We start from the raw sequence: 27,992 nt of genomic DNA, 5'->3' as shown, positions 1-27,992 counted from the left end.
TTGTGCCAGGTTGTCCACTACAAGGACCTGGGTAGAGTGGTGTGAAAGTGGTACTAAACGTGGTACTAAATGTATCCAATCCAGAGTAGGTCTGAGCTAGGCCAAACAGGGCCAAACACTTCATAATGAGAGATCACTGACAGAATTTTCATTTAGACCACCAGGATATACTTATACACACTAAAAAGACCTGGGTTGGATAAGCTACTCAGATCCTGGGTTGTGAAGAGGTTAACTCATAAGTGGTTATTGCTAACTAGTCGTGGGTTAACCATACTCCATAATGGGTAAGCTTATGCAACTCATGGGAAGAGTTAACTAATTGACCGAGTCCTACTCGGAACCTGTGTTCCCTTAAAACCCAAGTCCTGGGTTGCGTTCCTCCGTTCCCTGTTTGAAGTTCACTTCCTTCAGCAGCAGCAGCACGGCGTGAGCACGCATCAGCAAGCAGCACAACAAACAACAACAAGCAACAAAGCAGATAATTAAAGGTTTGTGCTTACTTGCGTTGTATCTAATTTATGGTTACTAACTATCAGGTTACCAAAAGGGACCCTCGCCCATGTCCAGGCGAGCTATCTTGCCCAGCCGTCTGTTGTGCGTCTCGAGTCGGCGCTGCTCACGGTAACGGCGGCGGCGGGTGATGGCCGGCGGCCGGGCCGCCATAAAGGACCCCCGTCGGGGACCCGGGCCGCCGTTGGGGCCGTAGCTATGGGCCGTAGCGCCGGCTCACGCCGCGCCGCGGCGGCGGGTGATGGCCGGAGGCCGGGCCGCCGTGTCTCTGTCCCACCATAACTACCACTCGTCCCGAGGGTTAGCCCGCTAGCCGCGTTAGCATAGCACGCTAGCCATGTAGCTCGTTCTCTAGGTTAAGTATGCCAGTTAGCTACACGGCTAACGTTAGCTTACGTTGCTAATGCTAACCCTGCCTGTAGATGCTACCCGGTGCCTAACGCTATATTATCTTTACAGAAACATTCCCGGGATAGCTAACGCTCACCAAAGACTAACGTGAAGGTTAGATTGTATGGGTTTGGGTGTCAACCATTTACGTTAGCTGTATATGTACTAAAATGAAACATTTGAGAAATGTTTTTTTTTCACGCTAGCCACGTTAGCATAGCACGCTAGCCATGTAGCTCGTTCTCAGGGTTAATAGACCAGCAAGCTACACAGCTAACGTTAGCTTAAGTTGCAACTTGGTATAATCTATAATGCCGGTGGCTAACGCTATATTGTCGATACAGAAACAATCCCGGTATACCTAACGTTCACCAAAGACCACCGTGAAGGTTAGATTGTATCTGTTTTGGTGTCAACCATTTACATTAGCTGTATTTTGCTGGGCAAGCAGCTAGCTAGTAAACACTGTTTTGCTAGCCTGCTAGGTTCTGTGTCACTCTTCAATTGGTGAGCATAACAGTAGTTCTTAAACCTTAAACACGGTTTGTTTTATGAGCTTTAAAAGATCTCCAATGTAAACAAGTGTAATGCTTTCTTGGAATAATGCCTTTTAGTTGACTTTGTACCAGCGAATCTGTACTGTCATTTACATAAGCTGTATTTTGCTGGGCAAGCAGCTAGCTAGTAAACACGGTTTGTTTTATGAGTTTTAAAAGGTCTCCAATGTAAACAAGTGTAATGCTTTCTTGGAATAATGCCTTTTAGTTGTGTATGTATAACTAATTTTAATTCCTTTGTGTTTGTTTCAGATAGATGGACAGCTTTGTCCGTGACACATTGGTGGAGTGGCAGCTACCAGATCTGGTAGACATATTTAGAGGTACAATATGTTTTCCCATCCACATACATTGCTGTCATGAAGTTGATAACTGCTTTTTGTGATATACCATGACATTTGTATTGAGCATACGGTGTACATTCTCTGTGCTATACTATTTGATTAACTGACAACAATTGACCAGCAGATGAACCCAATTGATTAAAGCAGTGGTTCTCAAACTTTTTAGGCTGGGGACCCCACAAATAATCCTATTTGAAGTGAGGACCCCGTTAGCCTATATTTGTTCGACTCGATTCCACAGATAAATTACACAGAGAGGCCTTGTGAGCTTTTAGATCAGCTATTTTCACAATATTTGCCTCTTTCATGCTTAATATTTGACAGTTTGGGATTAAAAAGCTATTGAATTTGAAATTCAATTACTTAAATTGTCACTTTATAAATCTCTAGATACCCTGTGTACACTTATAATGGATGTTGGATTATTTATGAAAAAGTGAGAGAAAAATAATAATAAAATTGGATATTAAGCTAATCATCTGGAGACCCCACAAAATAATTTGGGGACCCCACTTGGGGTCCCGACCCCAAGTTTGAGAACCACTGGATTAAAGGGATAGTTCACCCCCCTAAATGACCTTTGTTGTATGGTTTACCTACCCTTTGATGATTTCAGGATGTTGTGATTTTTCTATAGCTGACAAAGTTAACGCTTTAGTTAACTGAAAGGTTCAGTTAACTAGTACATTTTTTTAAACTTGTGATTAAGTTTTTGAACCTTTGGTCGCCCCGTAGTTTGTGGGAAACGGGAAATGAATCGACGCAGGACTCTTTTTACAGGTGTTTCAGTCATATGGGTGTTGCCTGACTGTATACAGCAGTGTACGCATCGGTATAATCATCCAGTCAGTTTATTCATCCATTGTCAGTATCATATCCATCTAGTCAGTGTCATAATATCCGTCAATAGGAGAGTAATTGGCTACTATATTGATATGATTAATACAAAAAATGGAAAAATATCAGTTTAAGGTAGATTTAGAGCGGATAAAAAATATGCGATTAAATTAGGATTAATCGTGAGTTAACTATGGACAACCATGCGATTAATGGGATTCATATTTTTAATCGACTGACAGCAATAGCTTTTTTGTTTGTAAATTATCCTTTACAGATAAATCAAGGATACAAAAATGAAGCAGAAACAAAATGAATGGAAGTGATCAAAGCCTCTAAGTTACGGCAGTAAAAAGATATCTAAACAATCTTGTCAATTAAAAAACAAAACAAAAGTCAAAGTCATACAATAACCATACAACAAAAGTAATTTAGAGGGTGAACTATCCCTTTAATGACATCCGTGTCAGTCAGAAATAGGATGTTTGTTGTCATTAAACAGTTTTCTCAGCCCCGACCCCGACCAATCATGGCTGAGATAATGGCCATGGGTTTCATCTATAGTCCTCTAACAGTGGTTCGTAACCTTTTCAGGCTGTGACCCCCAAAGATAATTGAATTGACCTCCATTTGTTGACCTCGGATACATATTGTGAACCTGCAGGGTCACAACGCTTTACAACATTTTCACAATGTTGGGGGGTCCCGACCCACAGGTTGAGAACCACTTCTCTAACCTGTAAAGTTGAGGACCAAAAGAGGTTAACATGTCTGATCAGCTTTGCTGAGTGTAATCATTTGCAGTAGAACTAATTTCAAACATCTGTTACAGATGAATCCCCTGAGCTCTGTTTTATTTATTTTTTATTTATTTTATTTCATTGTTCTCCCTGTTCCTCTGTTGGAAAAATGATGTTTTGTTTTGTTTTCTTCTTTTGTCTTTCAGACGAGGGGATTGATCAGGACAGTTTCTCTCTGTTGGATGATGCCACCATCACCCAGCTAATCCCAAGAGCCGGTCCTAGGCTCAAGTTCTTAAAAAAATTTAGAGAGTTTGTAAGTAGTTGTTTTATTTTGGCAAGATGCCCTACACTTGCTTCAAATGCAGAAACCGAATTTCAGGGGATGTCAAGAATCTTTTAAGGCATTTACGGGGAGTACACCATGTGTACTCTGTATCTAAACATTTCCAGTGTTGTGAAAGTGGTTGTGGTCGGACATTTAGCCAGATGTATTCTTATAGAAGACACCTAGAAACCCAGCATGAAGATAGGAATATTGTTGATGACCCCCTCGAAGGCCCAGCCCCACGGCCCCCACAGGTAGATGCCCCACCTGCTGTTGAAATGCTGAATGCTGACATGGAGCCAGAACAGGGAGATCAAGTTGTTGAGGATTGGGATGAACTAGAGCCAGAGTCCATTACCAATCGAGTGGCCCTCTTTTTAGCCCAGCTTAGAGCTAAAACTTCAATGACATTCACAAACATCAACTTTGTGGTTCAGCATACCTCCAATTTAATTGGCAATATTGTCAGCCGACTGCAATCAAAGACCATGTCTGTATTCCGTCAGTTTGGTCTTGATCAACGCAATGAGGTACAAGAGCTTGGGGTGGAGTTCTCAGAATTAGCTGAGCCTTTCAAAGGAATGGAGTCTGATTATAAGCAAATGAAATATTTTTTAACAACTGGAAACTTTATTCAGCCAGTTGAGGAGATATTGTCAGGGGTTACCTATGTTCAATCAACGGCCTCTGCCACTGGCACTGTCCGTCAAGTTGGTGTCCATGATTCATTTTACCGCATACCATTGAAGAGCCTTTTGACCAAGATTCTTACTATTCCCGGGATTTTAGAGACCATGCTCGATTGGCAGCGTAGAGAGGGTGATGCAATTCAGGATGTTTTCGATGGGGACTTTTGTAAATCGCATCCCTTATTCCAGAAAGAGGTGTCAATCCCAATTTTGATCTATCAAGATGATGTCGAAATTGTCAATGTCTTAGGATCGAAAACTGGTATTCACAAGTTGGGACTTATTTATTTCATGTTGAAGAGCTTGCCCCCAGACTTGCTATCTACCCTGCAGTCACAGTTCCTTTTAGCTGTGTACAAATCCGATGATGCAGCACACCACACCATAGATGCAATACTGCGCCCAATTGTAGAAGAGATCAAGGATCTAGAGAGGGATGGCATCTTTCTTAATACCCCCAACTACCGAGGTGTTGTCAAGTTCACAGTGCTCCAAGTAGTTGGAGACAATTTGGGAGTGCATACTGTTCTTGGCTACGTTGAGTCCTTTGGTGCGAATTATGCATGTCGGTTTTGCAAAGCAAATAAAGAGCAGAGATTGTCTCAGGTACTTGAAGATCCTGGACTTTTGCGTGATCGCAAAACTTATGAGGCAGATTTACTTACAGCCGACGCCTCCCAGACAGGCTTGAAAAGGGACAGTGTTTTGAACGATTTGGCTTTTTATCATGTGTCAGACAACGTGTCTGTGGATGTGATGCATGATATACTGGAGGGGGCGGCGCCTTACGAAGTCAAAGTTGTGTTGAATTCACTAATCGAGCAAAAGCATCTCACACTAGCACAGTTGAATAACAGAATCACAAGCTTTGACTATGGATTTACTGATAAGTCTAACAAGCCTTCGGTCATAAGCAAGAATGATCTCAAAAACCTTGACGGCTCCATGCGTCAGTCAGCATCTCAAATGTGGTGCCTAATTAGGCTACTACCACTCATGATAGGTGATCTCGTTCCCTTGGAAAACAAGCATTGGGAACTTCTACTCCTCCTACTCCATTGCATGGAAATTATCTTCTCCCCGTCACTTACAGTAGCAGCAACACTGTACTTAGGCAAAATCATAGAAGAGCATCACTGCCTCTTCATGGAGCTATATCCTCATCTAAATTTACGGCCAAAGCAACACTTTATGCTCCACTACCCACGAATCATTCTAAAACTTGGACCGTTAAAGCAGTTCTGGGCAATGAGATTTGAAGCACGGCATGCATTTTTCAAACAAGTTAGCAATGTAACCTGTAACTTTAGAAATATATGTAAAACCATGGCATTTCGCCATCAGATGATGCAGTGCTACCATTTCTTATGTGGAACAATCCTGTCTCACACTACAGAAGTTGGTCCAGGGCAAAGTACACTTCTTGTCGACATTAATGACAGGATCCAAAGTGGGCTAGAAGGTATTCCCCTTTTCAGTGAAGTTTATATGCCAGCCTGGGTTAAATTTAAGGGAAATAATTACAGAGCAGGCATGAGTGTATTCCTTTCCTATGATCAGGATGGAGAGCCTCAATTTGGTCTCATAGAATCCGTTATACTACTGGAGCAAACGTCAATAAAGCTTGTTATACAGAAGTGGGAAACACAGTGGTTTGATAGGCATTTATACGCATACAGTGTCATTCCCACTCAGTTGTTGGTAGCAGTAGATTTAAGAGATCTGCTTGATCACCATCCCCTCCATGCAGCCAAGTTGTACAGAGAGGAGGATGAGAGTTTATACATTTCGTTGCGCTACAGACGTTTTTAGAATCACTCTGTCCTGGGCACGACGTTAAACTGCATCCGACAGTGGGGGCCTAGACCCATGGGACAAAATGAGGGTACCCTAACCACTGTTACCTCCAGGCGGCCTCTGGCAAAGGCCCAGTACCTGATATAGCCCCCACACCAGGGTTACGGTGTCCTGGGTATGCTGCTTAAAGTGTCCATCAATTGGAAATGATCAGTATTTTTGGGTAGGACGAACCACTTGACTTCTCAGGCGGATTGAAGGTACTACTGGGATGGTGAGATGCTGTCAACTACTGGGCTGACCTGATTACTGACTACTGCCATGGTCTTTAAATGAGTGATAAGTGGTACCGTAAGTAGTTTTTGTTTAATCACATCATTTTTGTAAGGTGAAGCCCACGTGCACTCTCTAAAAGTATGCTCCAGCACTGTCCACATATCACTTGGTTGTCTTGAAACGGGTCCTCTATTGGGGATTCCAATAGAGTACTGAAGTCCTGACGTCACTCGCTCATCCCCTGGTTCGTAAAGGTTTTTCTGTTAGAATAGGGTTGGGTCATCTTTAAATTGTCTCAAAAGCATTGAGGCCCAAAGACAATCTGCCCGGTGACATTGACAGGGAGATGACTATCGTTAATGATAGTCAGATATATTTGATATTCTGTTAAAATATGCAGCCAATTCAGAATGCGAACCAGGTAGGATGCGTCATTTACATCAGACTTCAGTGCCCTAGGGGCACGGTGGCACAGTGGTTAGCGCTTCGCTTCACAGCTAGAAGGTCCTGGGTTCGATTCCCGCAGGGGGACGCTGTGGGCGCTGGCGGCGTGTTCCTCCTCCGCGTCATCAGCGCCCACACCCTAGGTGGGGTTGGCAAATAGGGCCTTTCTGTGTGGAGTTTGCATGTTCTCCCCGTGTCTCCTAGGGTTGATACCCTCACAAAAACATGCACGTAATCCTGGTCTCAATAATGCCTCCCCCTGGCCAGCCGGGGCGCCTGATGGAGGGGAAATGAACTGGTTGGAATAACGTGTTCCTTCCACGTGCTACGTCCATCCCGGGGAAATCACCAATGTCAGGTGAAAAGAAGCAACCTGGACTCCTCATGATAGAAGGAATCACGAGGTCAGTCCGTTGTCTCCCCAGGTTGGCAGGGGGGAGAGCAGAGTCCAGGACTACTAGGCAATTGGCACTGGGTGAAAAATGGGTTACAAAAAAAAAAAAAAGTAAAAAAAAAAAGACTTCAGTGCCCTATTCTTGTCCCTCATTTATTATACTAACCTTGGTCTTCTGTATAGATTGGACCGACGCCTGCACCTGTACAACCTACAGGCTGTGATGACACGCCTCCTGCCCAAACCCCCATGGAGGTATCGCCCGCACCTGATCTCGTGACCCCACCTGGTCCTGTGATCCCGCCTGGTCCTGTGATCCCGCCTGGTCCTGATCCCCTCATGATGTATCAGACGATACACCTAATTCCTACGTTTGTAAGTTCTGCGCTAATACCCTTTTAAGTCTTATATATTTGTCTGTTCAGCCTTGCATGAAAAAAAAATGGCGCTCTACAAGCTCACCACACAAGGCGTGCATCAATTATTAGGGCTGCACAATTATCGAAAAAAGATCGACATCTAGATTCAGACACCTATTCAATCTCATTTCTAGAAAGATCGTGATCTAAATTTTTTTTTAACCTCCTGAACCTAGAGAAGGCTTTTGCTGAAATAGCAGCTCGACAAGCTTACAACACGTCGCAGTGCGACGCGTTGTAAGCTTGTCAAGCGGCTATTTTCAGCAAAAAGCTTTCCACACAATATAAGACAGAAAATAATGATTGCATTACTGTGTTTTAGTCAGCTCTTTATCATGTTCCAATACTGTATTTTGTCAGTTTAATGGCATTTGTAGTGACCGCAACACTGTATGAAGAATCGTGAGATAATTGTTGATCTCAGTTCTTAGGGAGAAAAATCGAGATTCATATTTTAGTGAGAATCGTACAGCCCTATTAATTATCAAAATAATGTTGATATTGATTTGAATTAATATCACCCATTCCTAACCAAATAATAAATCTGCAATTTTGTGTCTTGCTATTTTCTAAGAATGTCCGTCAGGTCCTTACACGGTTCACGGATGGAGCGGTGATTGTGAAGAGCCTTGACGAGACAAATCTAATCACCACGGGCCAGAGATGGAACCTTGTCCGCATCTTGGTGTCGCACCTTATCGAGAAGTTTGGAGAGAAGTAAACATTTAAATAAGCTTTATGTTTTATGTTGATTAGGGATCCTCTTAACCACTAGAACCATACATGGTCCCTCAGGGCTCATTACTAGTATATTTCTGTTATTGTGGGGAAAGCTTGTCGATCCATTTTCAGCAGAAGCTTTCCTCACAATACCAATGCTGGGGATTAATTGGTTTGGGATTAATGGTTAAATGGCAAGATTAAGTGATTTGTCTTTTAAAAATGGTTTATTTAAAAATGGTTTATTTGTTACATCAAATCAACTCACTGGAACTACTTGATATGATAAATAGTTGTTATTTCTGTTTCACAGTCCTACGGCAGAGACCAAGAAGGCCCTGGCATCTAGCTTAATTGGGGCATTTCCCAGCTTGAAAGACTCATCAAGCAGTGGCAGCGTGAGTTGTTTTTATTTCTGTCTTTTTGCTTTTCAAATTTTTCATTTTAGTGAGACCCCTAACATTAAGCCAATTATGCTGTGATGTGTCGCTGATGCTGAAAACGACAAGCTCAAAACATGCTGTCGAACTGTAGGTCTGCGGTTCTCAGTAACCGTTGAGAAGCATACAGTACATTGAGCATAAAATGGTAAAGCATGTAACAGACACAATACAGCTCACTCCTGTCATGCCCTTGGAAGCAGCGACAATATGGCCTTCTTTGGTGACAGAGAGGTACAGAAACACCCTGCTCTAATCAAAGCCACGCTGTCAAAAATATAAATGTGCCAAATCTCTATTCTATTCATCGACTACATTCTGAGTATAGAATGCTCCCTTCTGGTGTTCGCCAAGAGACATCATCTGCCAAGGCAATTAGGCATATAAGTTCTCATTTGTGCCCTTTTCCAACTTGATAGAGTGATAGTCTGTATAGTTTATATATTTTTTCAGTTTTGTATACTTCTTATATTACTTCCGATAACACAATTGTACGGCCCTGTCTGGCCTGTCTGGCCTGTATTTAATTGTGGTGTGCGCTTGAGGGGGGTGCTTCTTGTCTGGGGGGGCGGGGGGTACTGTTTCGCTGCTCTTCGTGACAGCGGCGCCGTGTGTTTGAGGGCTTGCTTGTGTGGGTGCACTCACGTGCACCTGCGCTTGAGTGAGCGCTCGCCACGGACACTGTGATTTCGGTGAGTGGTGGGGCAGTGCCTCACGTGTCCTAGGACAGGGGGTGTGCATGCGTTTCCTGAGGGCGTGCCAGGTCTTGGGTTATAGAGTAGACCACACTTGTGTCGCATGTTGACTATTTAGTATTGTAATATTTTGGGAGGCCCTGCCACCTGCCACTCTTGGCTTTGCCTTTGTAAAACTACTTCCACTTGCACTGTAACTAGAGCCTTGTCATGTTTTGACAAGTCCATGTAAGTTTTTTCCATGTTACGTCTGCTTTTAATGATTGTCTGCAAACCAAATCGCCCTTCAGGGACATATACATAAACTTGGACCTTGAACCTTGAATCTCATACATTTTGATTTCTTGTCAGGACATCTGGTACACCGCCGCACGGAAGAACCATCCAGCCACTGGGTTCCTGGAGGAAAGGCTGAGAAACCTCAGGAAGAAGCTGAGGTCAGCGGCCAGGGCGACTAGCCGACCAGCAATACCAGATGATCCTGTTCGACCAGCAGCTGCGGTCATACCAGGTCATTACTAAACAGACAAATAGAAGGCAGTTCCAACAATGTGTTTAAGCTTGTTTAAGTTGTGTAATACGTCCATGTTTAGGGAACACTATCACAGACAGAAAATCTGAGCAGAGCCTGATTGTAGTGAATGTGAGGAATCACACAATAACATTTATAGTTGTTTAGAACTATTTGAACACACAACATATTGCTGATAGGGATGATTATAAAAAAAAATCCACCTTTTAGTGACTGACAGCAATTTTTTTTTTTTTTTTTACAGAATGTACCATATCGGACGAGAGGGCTGCACAACTAAAAGAGTGGTTGAGAAGCAATTCTCAACCACTCTCACAAGTTGAGACCTACATGAAGGACACAGTGATCTACAGGGCCAGGTGGATCAAGGACAACACCAGAGAGCTGACCGTCAGTCAGATCCTGGAACACTACCCTCGCCTAACGACTGACGGCATGGTAAGAGGGAATATCGTACATGTGATGATGCATTGTTTATAATATTTTGGTAGTGTCCCACATTTAATTTGATTTCAAATGTTTTCCATTTTATAGATGGCACAGGACTTCCTTGTCTTGCATCCGGAGGCTGCATCCAAATTGTATGAGACCTGGGTCCCAGTTTATGCGGAGAAGATCCTGCAGGTGGCACGACTGGAGCGGAAGCTGGAGCTGCCGATCGAACAATTAACATCAGGTAAAATATTATTGAAATGGTTCTTTGTCAGTCGACAGTCCCTTTTGCGCAAAGAATCCACACCACTTTGACAGCCTCTCTGTGTGAGTGTGGCATGGGAGCGTGGCAGTATTACTATGTACCAGTATTTCGAATCCTATTGACTAACACTAACCGCCATCGAGAACCCACTTAGAAATACTGGGACACGGTAATATAGAGATGTAGCCGTGTGGCACACACATCACACACTTTCAGGTGCCCTAGGGTTTCCTCTTCTCTGGAAGTGTCCCCCTCAAATACCAGTGGGCCTTCTTTAGACCAGGGCTTCTCAAAGTTGATTCCAGGGACTCTGTGTTCCTTTAGTGGGGCCTAAATCTAAGTCCGAAGTTACAGACTAAATCGAAGTCTGGGGGCACGGTGGCGCAGTCAGTAGTGCTGTCGCCTCACAGCTAGAAGGTCCTGGGTTCAATTCCCGCAGGGGGAAGCTGTGGGCGCTGGTGGCATGTCTCCTCCTCCGTGTCATCAGTGCCCACACCCTAGGTGGGGTTGACAAAAGGGCCTTTCTGTGCGGAGTTTGCATGTTCTCCCCGTGTCCCCTAGGGTAGGTACCCTCACTAAAAACATGCAGTAATCCTGGTCTCTATACTGCCTCCCCCTAGCTAGCCGGGGCGCCTGATGGAGGGGAAAATGAACTGGTTGGAATAACGTGTTCCTTCCACGCGCTACGTCCAACCGGGGAATCTCTCCGCTGTCGGTCGAAAAGAAAGCAGCTTGGACTACTCAGGCATAGAAGGAAGCATGAGATCAGTCCGCTGCTTCCCCAGGCTGGCAGAGGCAGTGTAGCACCCAGGATCACATTAGATAATTGGCACCGGGTGAAAATATAGGGGTTGCAAAAATCGTGGGATAAAAATGATAGATAAAAAATAAATCGAAGTCTGTAACTGTCAGTGTTACTAATGGACCACAACAGGTCAGTGCTTTTCCATTTGTACACTCTGTCACGGTTAAGGGAAGACCTTGTAATGTAGAAGGTTTAGAACCGCTCAAACCAGTTTCTGGGCAAATAACTAAACTACAACTAACACCTGCAGAGCCGCATGGCTGCTCATAACGGCATAGGTTACATTCTTGTTGGCCATTGCATGACACAAAGCGTCACAAAATAAAGGATATGCCGCTCCACCTTGTATTGATAGCTATATGTTTTCCTGCAGATGGCGTTGGGGATCTCGCTCTGCAGCAGTTGCCATTCTTGCTCCCCCCAACTCCATTCAAAGTCGGACGGGGCCGTGGCAGTAAAATGGTTCGCCACACCGTTGCTGAGTGCATGGAGGCCTTCATCCACCATCAGCCTGTAAGTCCATCCAGCACATCTAAAGGAAATCTTTCCATTTTACTTAAGCATGTTAACATGTATGTGTTGTATATGTTTACAAGTATTGTATATGTGTGTTAATTCTATACTTGGTCCTTACCCTTGCTTTTCTTTTTTCTTTTTTATGTTTTTCAGCCTGGAACCAACATGGTGGAGTATCTTGATGAGGCCAAGAAGTCCCGACCTGAGCCCTACATACTGACGTTGGGCAACTACTCGGATCAACTGTCTCAGGTCTTTGTCATTATAGATGGACAGGCTTTGGAGCAGGAGAAACTTCTTCAAGCCATTGACATCTGCTTCAAGGCCTTTTACATCTTTGACATAGAGTACCCCAAAAAGTGTCAACATGTGTGGGAATTCCTACAGAGTACAATCTATGGAATTCCACTACCAGCGGCCAACAAAATGATTGAGTTTATGAACACTAGAATTCTGGCTTGCCAGTAGACCTTTCTTTCTCGCACACACACACACACACACACACACAGGGCTGCACGATTCTCGCTAAAATGTGAATCTCGATTCTCCTCCCTAAGAATTGAGATCTACGATTCTCTCACGATTCTTCACACAGTGTTCGGTCAGTAAAAAAAATACAGTATTGTAACGTGCTAAAGCACTTGACTAAACCATAAAGTAATGCACCAAGTTCCTTGTAACAGAGAATTGACTCTTTTTCCTCTATGCTTAACCACTTGAAACTCAAATATTTGGTCTCTCGGGGCTCAAAACGAGTATTTTCTGTCTTTTATTATTGTGGGGAAGACTTTTTGCTGAAAATAGCCGCTTGACAAGCTTACAACAAGCGGCTATTTTCAGCAAAAGTCTTCCCCACAAAAAAGGATGGGGTTCAAGTGGCCACTTGAAGATTGTGATCTAAATCTAGATCACAATCTTTCTAGTAATGAGATTGAATAGGTGTCTGAATCTACAGTAGATCTCGATCTTTTTTTTCGATAATTGTGCAGCCCTACACACACACACACACACACTCTCTTCCACAGACTTGCACACTCTATCCACATTACACTGACTTCAGGTGGCAGGGCTTTCTTCACCCCTCATGTAAAACATCTGCTGTTGCGCAGCACGTGGCCCTCAGCCTCCATCACAGACAGGAGAGACTGTAAAGACCAAGCACTCCTAAAGAGTGCCCTTATCTGTTAATCTGAACCTTAAATTGTGTTCCACAGAGGTTTCCCCACATAAACAAAGACTGCTTTGTCCCTTTCTAACGAACACACTCCTTTTTCTTTCTTTTTTTTCCCCCCTTCTTCCTTTGCTACTGTAACACAGCCTCAATGTTTTGAAAATTTTGGACAGCATCAAAAGGTCACAGTTTTGGGGATTTAGTAATTAGAAAACAAGATTTAAGATTACATTTCAGAAAATATTTTTTTGTTTGTTGGGTTGCTTGTTGGGTTGCGTTAAGTATAGCCCATTCCCATTCCTTCCAGTCATGCGCAGCCTGTTTTGTTGGTAGCACTATATTGCAATTAATAGAATATAATGTAGATCCTTATAGATTTGTCTGATTTATGTGAAATGTTTCCATGTAAAAGGTTAACGGTACACCACAAGTATCTGGAGGCCCAATGTGTGTGTATGATTTCCCAGTATTGCTAAAGAGCCCTCTGTCTCTTTCCATCGAAGAAGGACGCATCTCTGTGATGACAATCTGGCGAAACATACAGGCATGCAGGTGGTCACCTGGATGGGTTGGGTCAGCTGAGAATCCCAAGATGACTGTCTTGTTCTTTCTCTCACCTACTTTCTCTGTCCCCCTTTCCCCTGCCATTACTCTTTATGGTTCAAGTCACCCTGCACCTCTTTCCCTTTCCTCTACCCTCCCTCATCGCTCCCCTGCCTCCATTCTTTCTCTCTTGCTCAGTTCCTCTCCCCCTCCTCCGCCTCCCAGCCTCCTCCCCTCCTCTCGGTCTGTGTCCTCGTGGTGGAGTGGACCTCATATTTGTCTCATTTTCCTCATGGATCCTTCTGAGACTCTTTTTTTGGAACTCAGAATTTGTTGTTATGGCTTGAATGCTTGAATGTTTTTCTAAGCAAAATAATGTGGCTGTGCTTGTTAAAAATGATTAAATTGTCTAATGTTTTCAAAGTTTCTGATCTGCCATTTTTCTATTATAAAATTACTTTGAGTTAAGTATGGTTTGTGTTAATTGCATTATGCTTTGCTTGACCAAATCATGTATTGTGTTAAATTGTTTAACAGTAAGGTAACAAATGTATTGTGGCTGGTAATTGTTTAAATAAGTGACACCCAGAATGGTACATAATGTGACCCACATTTGGGGTGAGTATAAAATAAGGATTGAATTTAATCAGATGGACAGTTATAATTTAACCCAGGATTGGGTAGAATATATAATAAATAACATGGGTTGCATTTAACTCAGAATATAATTAATTTAACCCAGGATTGGGTAGAATATATAATAAATAACATGGGTTGCATTTAACTCAGAATATAATTAATTTAACCCAGGATTGGGTAGAATATATAATAAATAACTTGGGTTGCATTTAACTCAGAATATAATTAATTTAACCCAGGATTGGGTAGAATATATAATAAATAACTTGGGTTGCATTTAACTCAGAATATAGTTAATTTAACCCAGGATTGGGTAGAATATATAATAAATAACTTGGGTTGCATTTAACTCAGAATATAGTTAATTTAACCCAGGATTGGGTAGAATATATAATAAATAACTTGGGTTGCATTTAACTCAGAATATAGTTAATTTAACCCAGGATTGGGTAGAATATATAATAAATAACATGGGTTGCATTTAACTCAGATGTATGGTTAATTTAACCCAGAATTTAGTAGAATATTCTAACTCACCTGCTGGGTTGAATCGAACCAACCCATCTTCTAGTGTTAAGTTAACCCAGGCGTGGTACGTGCAGGAGCAACCCATGGAATGAGTTAAAAACAACCCAGAATGGGTTGATTCTAACCCAGGCCTTTTTAGTGTGTAATACATGATAATAGATTCTATTGTGTTACTATAATAATAGTGTATTATAGTTCATAGTAATATCCTAGTATCCTAGTAATACATTAATACTTTATAGTGTATTATAATCACAGTTATAATCCATTTGTAATATAAATGTATATTGTATTATAATCACTGTTAAAAGGGTCAATTTGTTTCTTACCGATAGGGCTACTTTTGTGTAATGGAAAATGTAGATATTTTTATGTGGTGCGGTGTGGTACAGGGCGCGTGGTGATTTTCCGATGGCCTTAAAGTCCGAGAGACTTAAAGTCCGAAAGGCTGTTCAATTTAGTAGCCTATGAGAGCGGAGACACACACACAGGGGGAGAGAAAGAAGAGGAGAGTGGAGAGGGATGTGATGTTTAAGATGTTAAACTTGGTCACACTCACACATAGGTTTGAGTGATTACTTGTTTGATGTGAAAGCATGATGGATAAAGACCTGGATGTTACCTCTTATTGTGTGATTCAGGTTGGATCCAGTCAATTTGAAGAAATAATAATCCAGCGTTTACTTGAGGTGACGTTTTCATTCACAACTTCTTGGCTAAAAAGACATTTTATAGCCTAGTTTAAACTAAGGGAGCTGCTTGACTCTTTTCAGACCAGCAGCTGACAGGAGTGAGTGCGAGAGCTTAATTGAAATGACCTAAATAATAATATGCGCAGTGAACTGGAATTATATAATTAATTATTTGGAAGCAGGTGTGTAAAGATTCTAATCTATAAACATCTCAAATAGCTTTTATTTTTAAGTGAGATTTGGCCTTATATATTGATATGTGCTCAGATTTGGCTATTTATTTGCTGGCTTTTAGGCTAATTAATTAATTATTTCAATCATGCCAACCTCTGCGCATGAGGGGGGGGGGGGCTCTCTCTCTCTCTCTCTACTCTGGGACATCGGATTCGGAGCTCCGTGCCGTCGGACTTTCAGGCCATCGGAATATCGAGATTTTGCCGTGGTTGTGTAGTGTGGTGCTAAAGCTGCCAAACTAGAACAAGTGTTCAAGTAGACAGTGTCATAACATTTGTTGTGTTGTATTTAGTGCTCAACGGCGGTTGTGTTGTTGATGATACGGTGTAAATAGCCGATGCTCATCAGGCCTATACTGTAGCTGCTTCTTTTGGGCTTGTTTCTCTCACAACATCTGGCAACACAGCTGAAAAAGCCGTGGCTGCCTCCACTCCAGTTGACTAATGACGATAGTGTGGTGTGTTTGTTCTTACTGGCCAACAAAGCTGCCCTGGTGAAGTAAGACAGGGTTTGGAGGATGATGCGTGGGACCATAGAGTAGGCTTTGTTTTGGCTCTGCCGATTCTGTTATTTTCCATGCAGCAGGACTGAAACCTTCGCTTCCATATAATACATATCCTCTCCTTTTTTCCCTGTATACTCTCTTCTCCAAAAACAAGCCAACCTTCAAGCTCACAAAGTGTTGCAACGGTTCGGTCCTATTACGCCAGTGTTTCTCAAACTTTCAAATAATGTCAAGGTTTACCCTCAATTCTGACAGTGTACATTTGTACAATGTCAGAGTTACATACTTGTAAGGGTCAATTTAGACCCTCCTAAAGGACCCTGCAGAGTCCCTGGAATCCACTTTGAGAAACACTGTATTACAACATCGACAGAATTGGGACGGTGGGTTGTGGTTAGACAACAACTGACTTGTAGTCATTCTTTGAATGAACACCCCAGTCCTCCCCCACTCCACCAACTACACAGTGGAAAGGACCCCCCACACTCACATACAATGCAGTCACACTGACACCTGCAATTTATAGGACTTACGCAACATGACTGAGGCATGACTTTGACCAATTACAATGACTCTCTGTTGTATAACCATATGTAGTTTAGCTAGGTTATTGTCATACACGCTCAAGGTAATATAATGACAGAGCACGTCTACAAGCTCACAACGCATGACTGCCAGTGTTGCCAAGTCTGCTTATAAGCACCTTTGGTTTTCTGTAAAGACACTTGTAAATATTTGTATAAGTTTGTTTGATTTTTACTTGTTTTTAAAGTGTAGTTCCTAATGGTCTTTAAACCAGTGGTTCTGAAACATTTCTATGTCAAGGATCAGGTTTGTCCGGGTTAACTCAGTTGCTAGAGCTCTCGCCTTTCCTAGGATAATGGATGTTGGGTATATTTCAATTATCGCAATAAGATCGTAAATCGCAATTTCTTTTGTCACAATAATCATGACATTTTCATATTGTTCCATCTCTACTCCCATGTTCTCGGGTGATAGCGACAATAAGCCTCTCCGACCGACTTACCGCTTGTTTCTCTTGCAAACTAGCGTTTCCAACAGTATTGCTCAGCTCTGCCCCGTCCCCTTCCTTACACTTACATAATGATGCCATGCCTACGATGAGTCATCGCCGAGGTTAAGCCTGCTGCAGCTTCCTATGAAGTGCAGTGATACCGTAATACCGTAGTCAAGGCTGAGGGTTAGCAGCATACAGAGACAACACACGTGCTGTGTACACCTTTACACACACAGACCATTCACAAAGATGCGCACAGAGACCTTTGTGTAGAAACAAAGCAACCACAAGAAAAAAGAAAAAAAAACACACACACACACGCACAAACATTCACCAGAGCCACCGTATGTCTGTACATCTGTATCAGAAAACCTCAAAGAGCATAAGGATGGAGGAAGACAGGTGGAGAGGAAGAGTGGGGCGAGGGTGAAGACAAGTATGACTCATTCATTTTCAACTGTGCCAGTCTTAATTAGACATAATGAAAGGGAGCTTAAGGAAGGCAGTGACAACGCCGCATTTATATGTTTCCCATAGCCGTTGTACAAAACGAACGTTGATTAGTTAATTATTATTTGGTGGTGTTTGACTGGTGCACATTCCCTTTGCTTTGCTGTCATCTTAACCACTTACAGTATGCCCTGTATAATTTTATGATGAGCATTTTTACCAAAGAAAAAGGTGAGATGAGGTGTTGGTTTTATCACATGTACTGTATGCTATGCATGTTAGGTGTACAGTATGATGCCTACTTTACAGCAGTGAGTTCTGGTGCCTCTGAACCCACATGACTGACTGACACATATCCTCTCCTAACGAATGGCAGCTAGATTACACCTTGCTTAGAAAGGGTGACACCCACTCGGTCTGTCTCTCTTCCTTTGGTTCTCAAACATGTTCACGTCAAGGACCTGGCCCAAATTGATATGTATTTGTTCACGAACCCCAATCTGAAAAGATTGTGTACCAGGGACCCCATTATTTGTTTGTTATTTTTTTCTTTGACATGCCACAATTACTCCTCTATCTTCTCAGAAAATAGCTGATCTACAAGCTGATTTTAATGCCAATTATAAAAGAAATCTGGGCACCGGAACCTCCTCAAACGTCTCGATCCGGGGGTCCACGGGCCCCACTTTGAGAAACAACATGGCTTAGTCCATGTTGGCTCTCATCCTAGCTGTTACCACAACAACGATAGGAGGTTGTTGTTGTTTTTTTACTTATAGAAGCTTTTCACACCTCAGATGATTCACTTCCGAATGTGGCGAAGGAGAGAAAAAAAGAAACAACTGTGGTAAGCTGAAAATAACCCTGATCCTGAACCCAGGCATCCAAACAGGATAAAGCTTGTGTTTGCCTGAGTCCTAACGTCAACCACCAGTGGTGGATAAAGTACAAACATGTTGCACTTAAGTAGAATTATCAATACTGCAATGTAGATGTACTCCGTTACAAGTAAAAGTCCAGAATTCAAAATGTACTTGAGTAAAAGTATGAAAGTGTTGGCATCAAAATGTACTTAGTACCAAAAGCTAAAGTACAAAAATGTTTGAAAATCGACGATCTACAAGCTCACAACGCGTCGTGATGCGAGGCGTTGTGAGCTTGTAGATCGTCTATTTTCAAAAAGCCTAGGTATAAAATAGGGCTACAGTGGTTTATGCATGTTTTATAATATTATCATTTATATCTGTAAAGTAACTAGTAACTAAAGTTTTCAAATAATTGTAGTGGAGTAAAAGTACAATATTTGGATCCGAGATGTAGTGGAGTAAAGTACAAATACCTCAAAACTGTACAGTACTTAAAGGAGTGATGACACCGGCCAAAATGTAACATTATGGTACAGTAGGTCACGTGGTCTTTGTTGAAACGGTTTGGAAAGGGGGTGGAGCCGGCTGTTGCTGCCGACAGGCCCATCAACAGTAGCTGTATGGGCCTGTCGGCAGCAATACAGAGCCCCCAGTGATAGGCTGTTGATTGTACTGCATCATTTGATTGGATAATTTAACATGGGGGTACATGACATCATTAAAAAAAATTGCTAATTTGATAGCCATAATTAGCTGTTTTGGCCGTGTCACGCCCCCTTTAAGTATAAATGTACTTAGTTACTTTACACCACTGCAGATGACGCGGTCAGCTTTAAAAAGTCATTCTCATTCTCTGCTGCATGTGTGTGTCAGTCAATACATGGGCAAAATGACTGTCTATGTATAAATGTCTATATTTGTGTCTGTGTGTGTGTGTGTGTGTGTGTGTGTGTGCATGCGTGCGTGTGTGTGTGCGCGCGTGCGTGCGTGTGTGCGCGCGCGCGTGCGTGCGTGCGTGCGTGCGTGCGTGCATGTCTGTCTCTCAATGTTTATTCTCTACATGTATTGCGTGTGCATGTGTGCAATGTTATTTAGAGACCCCCACAAACGTCACACTCACACACACACACACACACACTCACGTGCGCGCGCACACACATGCCTCCCTGCAGCAGTGCATCAGGCAGGCAGGCAGACAGTGGCAGATACAAACGAGTGTGAGTGCCACAGTGGGGCCTTAATGCATGGGAGCCGGAAGCCATTAACATGGTTTTACCAGACCTACGAGGGGGCAGGAAATTTAATTTGGCTCATGTCTCAGCCCCCCCTCCCCCTCCCCCCCCCCCCTGCGGGTAATTGATTATTTTGGCCTGTCTTTTGCATCACTGTGAATGTGCTGTGAAAGTGTGCGTGTGTGCCTGCGTGTGTGTGTGTGCCTGCGTGTGTGTGTGTGCCTGCGTGTGTGTGTGTGTGTGTGTGTGTGTGTGTGTGTGTGTGTGTGTGTGTGTGTGTGTGTGTGTGTGTGTGTGTGTGTGTGTGTGTGTGTGTGTGTGTGTGTGTGTGTGTGTGTGTGTGTGTGCGCGTGCAAGCATGTGCTCATATGCTCGTGTCTAAAAGGTTTAAATGATTATGTAAGTCATGCAGACCAAAAGATACATGGTAAGGTATGTATACGGAATGTTTATTTTTGCACTTGACCAATAAAATAATATATTTTCAACATTTAAAAAAATCTTCAATAGTTCCTTTGATTAGAAATTGATAGACCAAAACGGTGTCCTCAATGACTTGCACAGTGAAACAGTCAGTCACAGTCAGTCTTAGCAGACAAACAAACCCAAACAAAGAGGATTCTGCGGATATAGGTAACATTACAAAACCCGACATATAGCATTTATTTCTTTTAATAAAGATGTCAAATTCTTGATCATTCTACTATTTGATCTGGACCTGCAGATCCAGTCTGGATCACATGTTGGCAGAATGAATCTGCTGTGTTTGCATTCGTTGATATGCTACAGGTTTATGTAACACAAGCCCACAGCCAGTATTGCAATGGGTTATGGCACAATTAGATGATCAACAATCTTTTTCTCGCAAATCAAACGCAACTGAGGATCAATGTAATGTAAGCTGTACAGTCCTGTCAAGCCCTACAGATCTGCCCACCAGACAGCCGACTGCTTTGCTGCGGCCGGGCGGGCAGAGCATCTTTGGCATCAGCCGGCAGCCAGACTTGACCCATATCTAAGGAGTGTCCCCCCTCGCTGCAGCAGTGACGTAAATGCTGGGAAGTGCATCGGCAGAAACCATTAATGTCAAATTCGAGGCGAGTCAGCATGTTGGCTGCAGTTGGCTGGCATGCGAGAGTAGCATGCTAACGTCACTGGGTCTCCCCCAACCCCCATCAACTAGCTGCATCCAACCGCAATACGCTGGTAAGGGATTTACGCTTAGAACCTAAAAATAGCAGTTTTGCATTCATACTTTAGTAGTCAATATTGTTATCTGCAAGGCCTCAGGCCAGGGCCTATTTGAAGGAACTGATTATATTAACATGATGTAAAGCAGGGGTCTTCAACGTTTTCGGGCCAAGGACCCCTTAGTTGAGAGAGAGATGAAGCAGGGACCCCCACAACCTTTTCATAGATTCCATGTAGTTTCATCGTTTGACAGCACAATCATCAGTGTCTTTTGGATTCATGTCAATTTCCATGTTAGGCTTTTAAAGTCATCTTATCCTCTCCCATGTATAGTAAACTCCACTGTAGAACAAGCCACGTGACCTCCATAATGGAGGCTTCATTACATTCCTTGGTCAGGTTTTCCTGAAAAGGAGGTAACACGGTAACTTCCTAGTAAAATAAACAAACAACAAATAACACAATATCATGAACTGTATGTATGGAAATTCAGGACAGGCTATAGGTGCTAGTGGAATTCCACACTCAAGAAGTGCTTTTAGTATTTCAATAGGGAAGAAATCGCTATACTAACTACAAACAAAGGAAGGCTGGTGTTTACTGTGCGTGCAAAAAAGCCTGAAAGTACCCATCTACCTAGCTCTAGCATGACACAGGTATTGTATTTTACCACACTATCATAGCTTTATACACAAGTAAGTGCAACATTTGCAATTTTTTTTACGTGCCTCTCTTATCGGTACTATTATTGTTCCCTGATTTGGCCTGGTCAGTCATTAACTACAAGAAATACTTGGCTCATGTCAAAAATGTCCTTTCACTACGAGAAGGTAAACTCCACTCGCCATGAGGGAGGGCAGACCTGCATTCAGAAACACTCCCACTTAGAAACATCCCCATTCAGAAATACCCCCACTGAGGTTAGGGATAGGTTTTAGGTTAGGTTTAGGTTACACCTCCATTTAGAATAATGGAAGTCAATCTTCTGAATGGCAATGTTTCTGAATGGAGATGTGTAACTCGCCTTGGGTTACCAGAACAATCAAGGGTACCCTTAAAAATCATAAACCAAATAAGGTGGAAACACCAGCAGAACTGGTTCTCCACCGAACCGCACCGTGCTCAAACCCCCAGTGGAAGAGCCCCTTTAGTGGACTATTCTAAGACGGCAAGTCAAGGTCAAACCCATACAAACCTAATAACAGCCAGGCAGCTATTTGGCCCAAATGGACAATGGTGGGGAAACTACAACTTCCATGTGACTTTTGAAAAGTCACACTTTTCAATGACACACAAAGACACAGCAGGCATTGGGATTTTCAAACCAATAGAGATGTAATAGCTTCACAGGTCCATGAGCCAACTCATTCTAGCCCTGCTAGCAGCAGGATGGCTGTGTCCTTCGACTGTCTGTCTGTCTGTGTCTGTCTGTCTAACAATGTTATCTTTTATCTTTATCTGGATGGATCGCCATATATTTTTTTCATGCTCCTCAAAGGATGGCATGCACTAACTCATTTTGGTGAGCCCATTCCTCTGGCGCTATCTGTAGTCGGAAACTAAGTAAAGGGAGTACATGGAGCAAAGCAAAATAAAATGTCACCACAAAAAAATAGTGCTATTTGGGAAACAGCGTGAAAGGAGGCCTCCAATTAACATAATGTAAAATTATGAAGTTTTAGTTATATCGTTCCCGCTGTTACTCATACTGCCAACCAGGTGAAGGAATAACAGATTGAGGCTTTAACATTTGCTTTTATAAAATATTCCAGACCATTAGGATGTTACAGTATGCTTCTGCACACATTGCTAGTTTGACCACTTCAAATGCTCTAATCTTAAAATATTAACCAACGCAGACGCATTTAGAGCTTGTAGATAGGCTACTTGTGCTGCACAACACGCTTCCTTAGCAGACATGTTGACTTCTATGGAATCCAAATGACTGAAACCAGTCGTGGTGACTGAGAACTTTAATCCAGCGAGTAGTACCATGCAGTGGAAAGGCTGCTTTAATGAGTATACAGCCCACTTCTTGTTGTGCTAGTAGCACTACGCAGATGCATGACGGAAGGTTTAGTTGTGGCTTCTTCTGTTGCTGTGCAGCCTAACTAAACATTGGTTTTCCAATCTAAATAATTGAGAGTTCCACTGAAACTCAAAACTAAATAAAACCCATTTGCAATGTGCCTCTCTTTCACTGAAAGTAGCTCTGCTTTTTATTCTATCACATTCTAGTCACCAAACTGGTAGCAATGTGTATGCTGCACTCTTTCCTTAGCAAATAACAAGCAAAAGAAGACAGCATTGTAAAAACTGTGACTCTCCAGGCACTCACAAACCTGCAATTTAACTCATTTATATATATAGTCACATATTATGAGACACAACACAGCAACTTAGATGGCCATCCCACAGCTGCACACTTTATAGGAGTAAAGAAGAAGAAGAAGAAGAAGAAGAAACTGTGAAGGTCAAGGTCTGTTGTATCGGGCACGTACCTTTTTGGCGAAGCCCGAACTGGCGAACAGGGGAAATGTCCCCTACCGTAGCGATCAGGCGAATCTTCTGCATATTTTTCGTCTTTTTCGTTTAATCCTTCTGGACAGGGCGTTTATCGTGCGCTTGCCCAGGCCTTACGGCCTGGGCATAAATATAACGATTGCATTCACCACGGCTTCGCTCTTTGCGGCCACTCGCGCCTGCGGCGCTCGGGGGCGAAGAGCAGGACCAAGGTCCGCTGGCCTTCGCGCCGCTTGCAGTGTCGTGGACAATCGAGCGGCTCCGCCTGGAGCTGCGGCGTCATTTACAGGCGAGACCAATGCGCAAGCACTCAATAACTACGAAAAATGCCTTAAAACAGAGCCATGTTTAAGACAATAAAACGATGACTGTTGACTTCGCCAGATCGCTACGGTAGGGGAGATTTCCCCTGTTCGCCAGTTCGGGCTTCGCCAGATCAGGACTTTCCCTGTTGTATCTTCACTCTGAAGGACCAGGGTGTTTCAGTTTCATTGTCAGTTACAGGGAGAAGTCAGAGGGGGTCAACAGGGCCAGAAAGAGAAAACAGAGAGCAACAGAGACAGAGATAGAGGGAGAGATGCAGAGAGGGAATGAGTCACTGAAAGACAGGGTGGCTTCATGATGTTACTTTGCTGAAGTACGAACAGTGTGTCCTGGCTGGCACTGCCATATTCCACTCTGCAAACACACACAGAGCAAATACACTTGTTCCACTGCAGCCTGCGTGCTCCAGCCTGGGACTTAATGAATGTTCACACACGCACACCCAGAGATACACGCACACAACTGCATACCCATGCATATTTATACACTGCCCCGGGTTCCCATGAACACCCATGCTATTCCGTGCCTTATCTTGGCTCCGTTAATTGCATTTTGCAACAGTGTAGAGTTGCATTGGTGACACCTTTTGTTTTATTTCGTGCCAGGTCGGCACAGAACTATTTGTACACTCTCCCGTACATTTGTCTACACTATCAGTGTCTTTGGCAGGCAACCAACCACGGTTCTATTGTTAAAAAGTTGGTTGGCTGGTTAAAACATTGACAGAGGCTGTTTAATTTGGCTCACTTGGCTCAAACTTTCTGTTCCTTCCTTCGTCGGTAAGCAGCAGTTCTGCTTTTCACTCTCTCCTCCACTATCAACGTCCGCTTTTCTGCCTGTTGCGTGCGGAAACACTGTGTGCTTTAATCTGATTGGCCACCTCTCTTGATGAGCCATACGATAATTGTGTGGTGTCAACAAGGCAGCCGTCCTCTGACTCAACTTCTCCCGGAAGCTAAGCGCTAGACAGCCTGGTGCCTCAGTAGGCTGAGACACACAGACAAATGTATGCCTTGCACTTAGGAAGTCACTGGTTCAAGTCTGCCTTGTGGCCTTTCTTACATGTCTCTCTACCTCTAAGTCCTGTAATTCACTAACGAAAACAACCTAATACATCCGAATGGCCTTAAAATGTATGATTTTTTTAACTGAAAGATAAGATAAATAAGATGGCTATGAGGGAGTTCTCTTTTACAGTTCAGTGGCACATATTCATTCAAAAGCCTGTCTAAAGTCATAGACTATACATAACAGAATACTGTAAGTCACCAGCTCAAGTTGTTAAAGCCCAAGTGTCAAAGCTAAATAGTTCACAACTTATTGAATGCCCTGTTTCCATTTAGCGTAAAGCCTGTAAAATTGAGAAGAATGAAACACATGGCCTTCTGAGACTTTAGGTTGTTCCCCACCCCTGATGTCTGAGGTGAGGTTAACTTGCTAAGTTTCACAGTAATATTCTTGCTGTGTCTTGCCAATTATTCTTTTTGAGGTGGCTACTTTTAACTTGTCATCTTGGTCATCTCTAGTGGAGATTGGAAAAGGCAAAGCTGAACAATGTGATAGTCTTATATAATAAGTATCTCTTATAATAAACGATAGTGGTATACGTTGCTGTAATAAAATAGGATATGGGAATCTTACTATGGCGGCCATCATAATTTAAACAATGTCATTGGCATAAATGATTTAATTTCATTCAGGACAGATCTCTTCACATTTGACTTAAAACAATCATTCACTTGGATAATGAAATACTTCCTATACTACCTATATACTATCAGTAAGTGCATTCACTCCAGCCGCTTTCCCACCCAAATCTGTAGTGCTCTTAATGTGAGGAAGTGAATGAATGTCATTGTGGCTTTCTAAGAGATTAGCCCATTTTAAAGCTCCTAAGATTTAGCCACACAATTCTCATTTGAATGCACATACACCACCCACATACTCCTGTTGACTCAACTCAAAATCCATGGCAATGAATGGACTAAGTCGACAGGAGGCTTGAAGCTTAAGGTTCAATGACCTCCCTTTAGCACATACAATAACATCATTGAATTTAATAAAGACCCAAACAAGATGAGTACCACCATTGCGGGTCAAGCAACTAATTACTGCCTGAGCTTCACACAAAGTTTCACAGTTGATTTTAAGGGGAATTCACTATTTTACATTCCTTTATACATTACCAGATGAAAAGCAGTCAGCCAGTTAACAAGCTTGCAAACCTACATGTTTTCGTGGCAGGTCTCACGTACTGTATAAAACGAGCCATTTGTTTAACAGGTCAGGATTGCAATCTATCTCTTAATGCGATTTCCTTAGGTTGTGCTACTTTTAGGATGTGGTTATGCAATGGATACACACACACACCACAAACAAAGAACCACTCAAATAAACTTCAACAACAGCCTGGAAAATCTCACAGGCAGATGAGGTTTCATGATGTTTCAGTACAGGTTACGGCTCTAGCAACAGAAGATGCTGCAAGCATGCATGTATAGAGCCGCCTTTTGCTTGGTTTCTACTTGCAGGTTGAGTTCCCGCCGCACTTCATGTGAGGTCTGTCATTGCAAGTAAACGTATATGCGTCGTTGATAAACAGATTGTTGTGTCTGTGTCGTTACTATGAGGAAAGAAACAAAACCCAAACTAGGACCAAAGAAAACTAAATCATGACAACTGAACGCTGAAGGGCAGAGGAACTAACACAATAATAGAAAAGGGGAAGGGAGGAAAAGCCAGAATGATACAGGGTGAAGCAATGACGATCACGACCCTGGTGGACATAAATGGAAACGTTTTGAGTGTGTGTGTGTGTGTGTGTGTGTGTGTGTGTGTGTGTGTGTGTGTGTGTGTGTGTGTGTGTGTGTGTGTGTGTGTGTGTGTGTGTGTGTGTGTGTGTGTGTGTGTGGGTGCGCGCGTGTGTGTTACTTGATTGGCAGTTGGATCGGCAGGGCAGGAGAGGTCAAGCTGTGCCCCTGCCCTCTTCACAATGCTGGCTGCTTGTGTGTGTGTGTGTGTGTGTGTGTGTGTGTGTGTGTGTGTGTGTGTGTGTGTGTGTGTGTGTGTGTGTGTGTGGCCGTCACGGGGGGCCTTTGTGGGCCGCTGTCAGAATCCCATAGAGCCGCTCTGCCTCCCAGACCTTTATCAGAGAGCCAAACAAGACACTGGTGCTCTTTGAATGCTGGGGGTGTGTGCGGGTGCATGCACACACACACACACACACACACATTGTGAATGCAATAAAAAGGGCATGCAGGCATCCTGATGGAAGTGATGAGCACTCGTGTGTGTGTGCGGGCCTGTGTGTGTGTGAGAGAGAGAGAGAGAGAGAGAGAGATAAGTGAGGGAGGACAGAGCTTCAAAGCGACAGGGATGGCATTGCTACGGTTATGTTACAGGTACCCGTACTGTAACTAAAGCGGGTGTTTTGAAGTTGCATGATCCCCTCAGCTTGCTACTGTGAACTGGAAGTGGGAGACAGTGCAGGTCTGTGCTAGCCTGGACAACACCATGCTCTCTGGCTCCTTTCATCTTGTCATCATATTATGGAGATAATGGCGTGTCTGTGCCGACATTGGTTAGATATCACCATCTTGAATCTAACGAATAGGGGTATCGCACCAAATTCTGGGCCCTGGGTACAATGGGAACACACATTATTAAGTAGTGCTTTAACTACTGAAAAATAGCAGATACAAGCTCACAGCGCGGCACCGAGTGCCGCGCTGCGAGCTTGTAGATCTGCTATTTTTGAAAAATCATGAAAATGTGGCGCAAGTCTTATGAATATTTCAAATCCTTCTAAGGTTTTTTCTAAAAACCTATGTTTCTATGTCAGTGGTGCTCAAACTTTTTCATGTGAAGGACCCCCAAAATTACATGTATTTGGCCGCGGACCCCCATCTCAAAATATGTTGTTCCAGGGACCCCCAAGAAGCAA

The 27,992-nt window shown here is 43.0% G+C and overlaps 2 protein-coding genes and 1 long non-coding RNA gene across 3 annotated transcripts in view; 2 read left to right on the top strand and 1 right to left on the bottom strand.

The window, feature by feature from the left end:
* The window catches only part of poc1b (POC1 centriolar protein B), a gene marked incomplete at its 3' end in the record, with an annotated part of 99,197 nt that overhangs the window by 16,911 nt on the left and 54,294 nt on the right, over positions 1 to 27,992 (bottom strand). The window lies entirely within an intron of this gene.
* Positions 197 to 6,256, top strand: LOC308294735. Its single transcript, XR_013962535.1, has 3 exons — positions 197 to 491; positions 1,713 to 1,783; positions 3,588 to 6,256. It is a non-coding gene; the product is annotated as an uncharacterized lncRNA (long non-coding RNA).
* Positions 6,276 to 14,264, top strand: LOC308294734 (uncharacterized protein). Its single transcript, XM_080737548.1, has 9 exons — positions 6,276 to 6,546; positions 7,493 to 7,684; positions 8,303 to 8,445; positions 8,762 to 8,846; positions 9,935 to 10,094; positions 10,360 to 10,553; positions 10,650 to 10,791; positions 11,991 to 12,130; positions 12,287 to 14,264. Exons 2-9 carry the CDS (start codon positions 7,559 to 7,561, stop codon positions 12,599 to 12,601), a joined length of 1,305 nt encoding a protein of 434 aa, XP_080593674.1. The 5' UTR covers positions 6,276 to 6,546; positions 7,493 to 7,558; the 3' UTR covers positions 12,602 to 14,264.

Source organism: Nannobrachium achirus (genome assembly GCF_963921795.1).
Source record: "Nannobrachium achirus genome assembly, chromosome: 11".
NCBI classification, from domain to species: Eukaryota; Metazoa; Chordata; class Actinopteri; order Myctophiformes; family Myctophidae; genus Nannobrachium; species Nannobrachium achirus.
The sequence above is the reverse complement of the archived record's forward strand: the minus strand, read 5'-3'. Positions and strand labels throughout refer to the sequence as shown.

Coding starts and splice junctions, on each gene's coding strand:
- LOC308294734 (XM_080737548.1), top strand. CDS start 7,559: ATGGAGGTATCGCCCGCACCTGATCTCGTGACCCCACCTGGTCCTGTG. Junction 8,446..8,761: donor ATCGAGAAGTTTGGAGAGAA/GTAAACATTTAA, acceptor TCTGTTTCACAG/TCCTACGGCAGAGACCAAGA. Junction 10,792..11,990: donor GATCGAACAATTAACATCAG/GTAAAATATTAT, acceptor GTTTTCCTGCAG/ATGGCGTTGGGGATCTCGCT.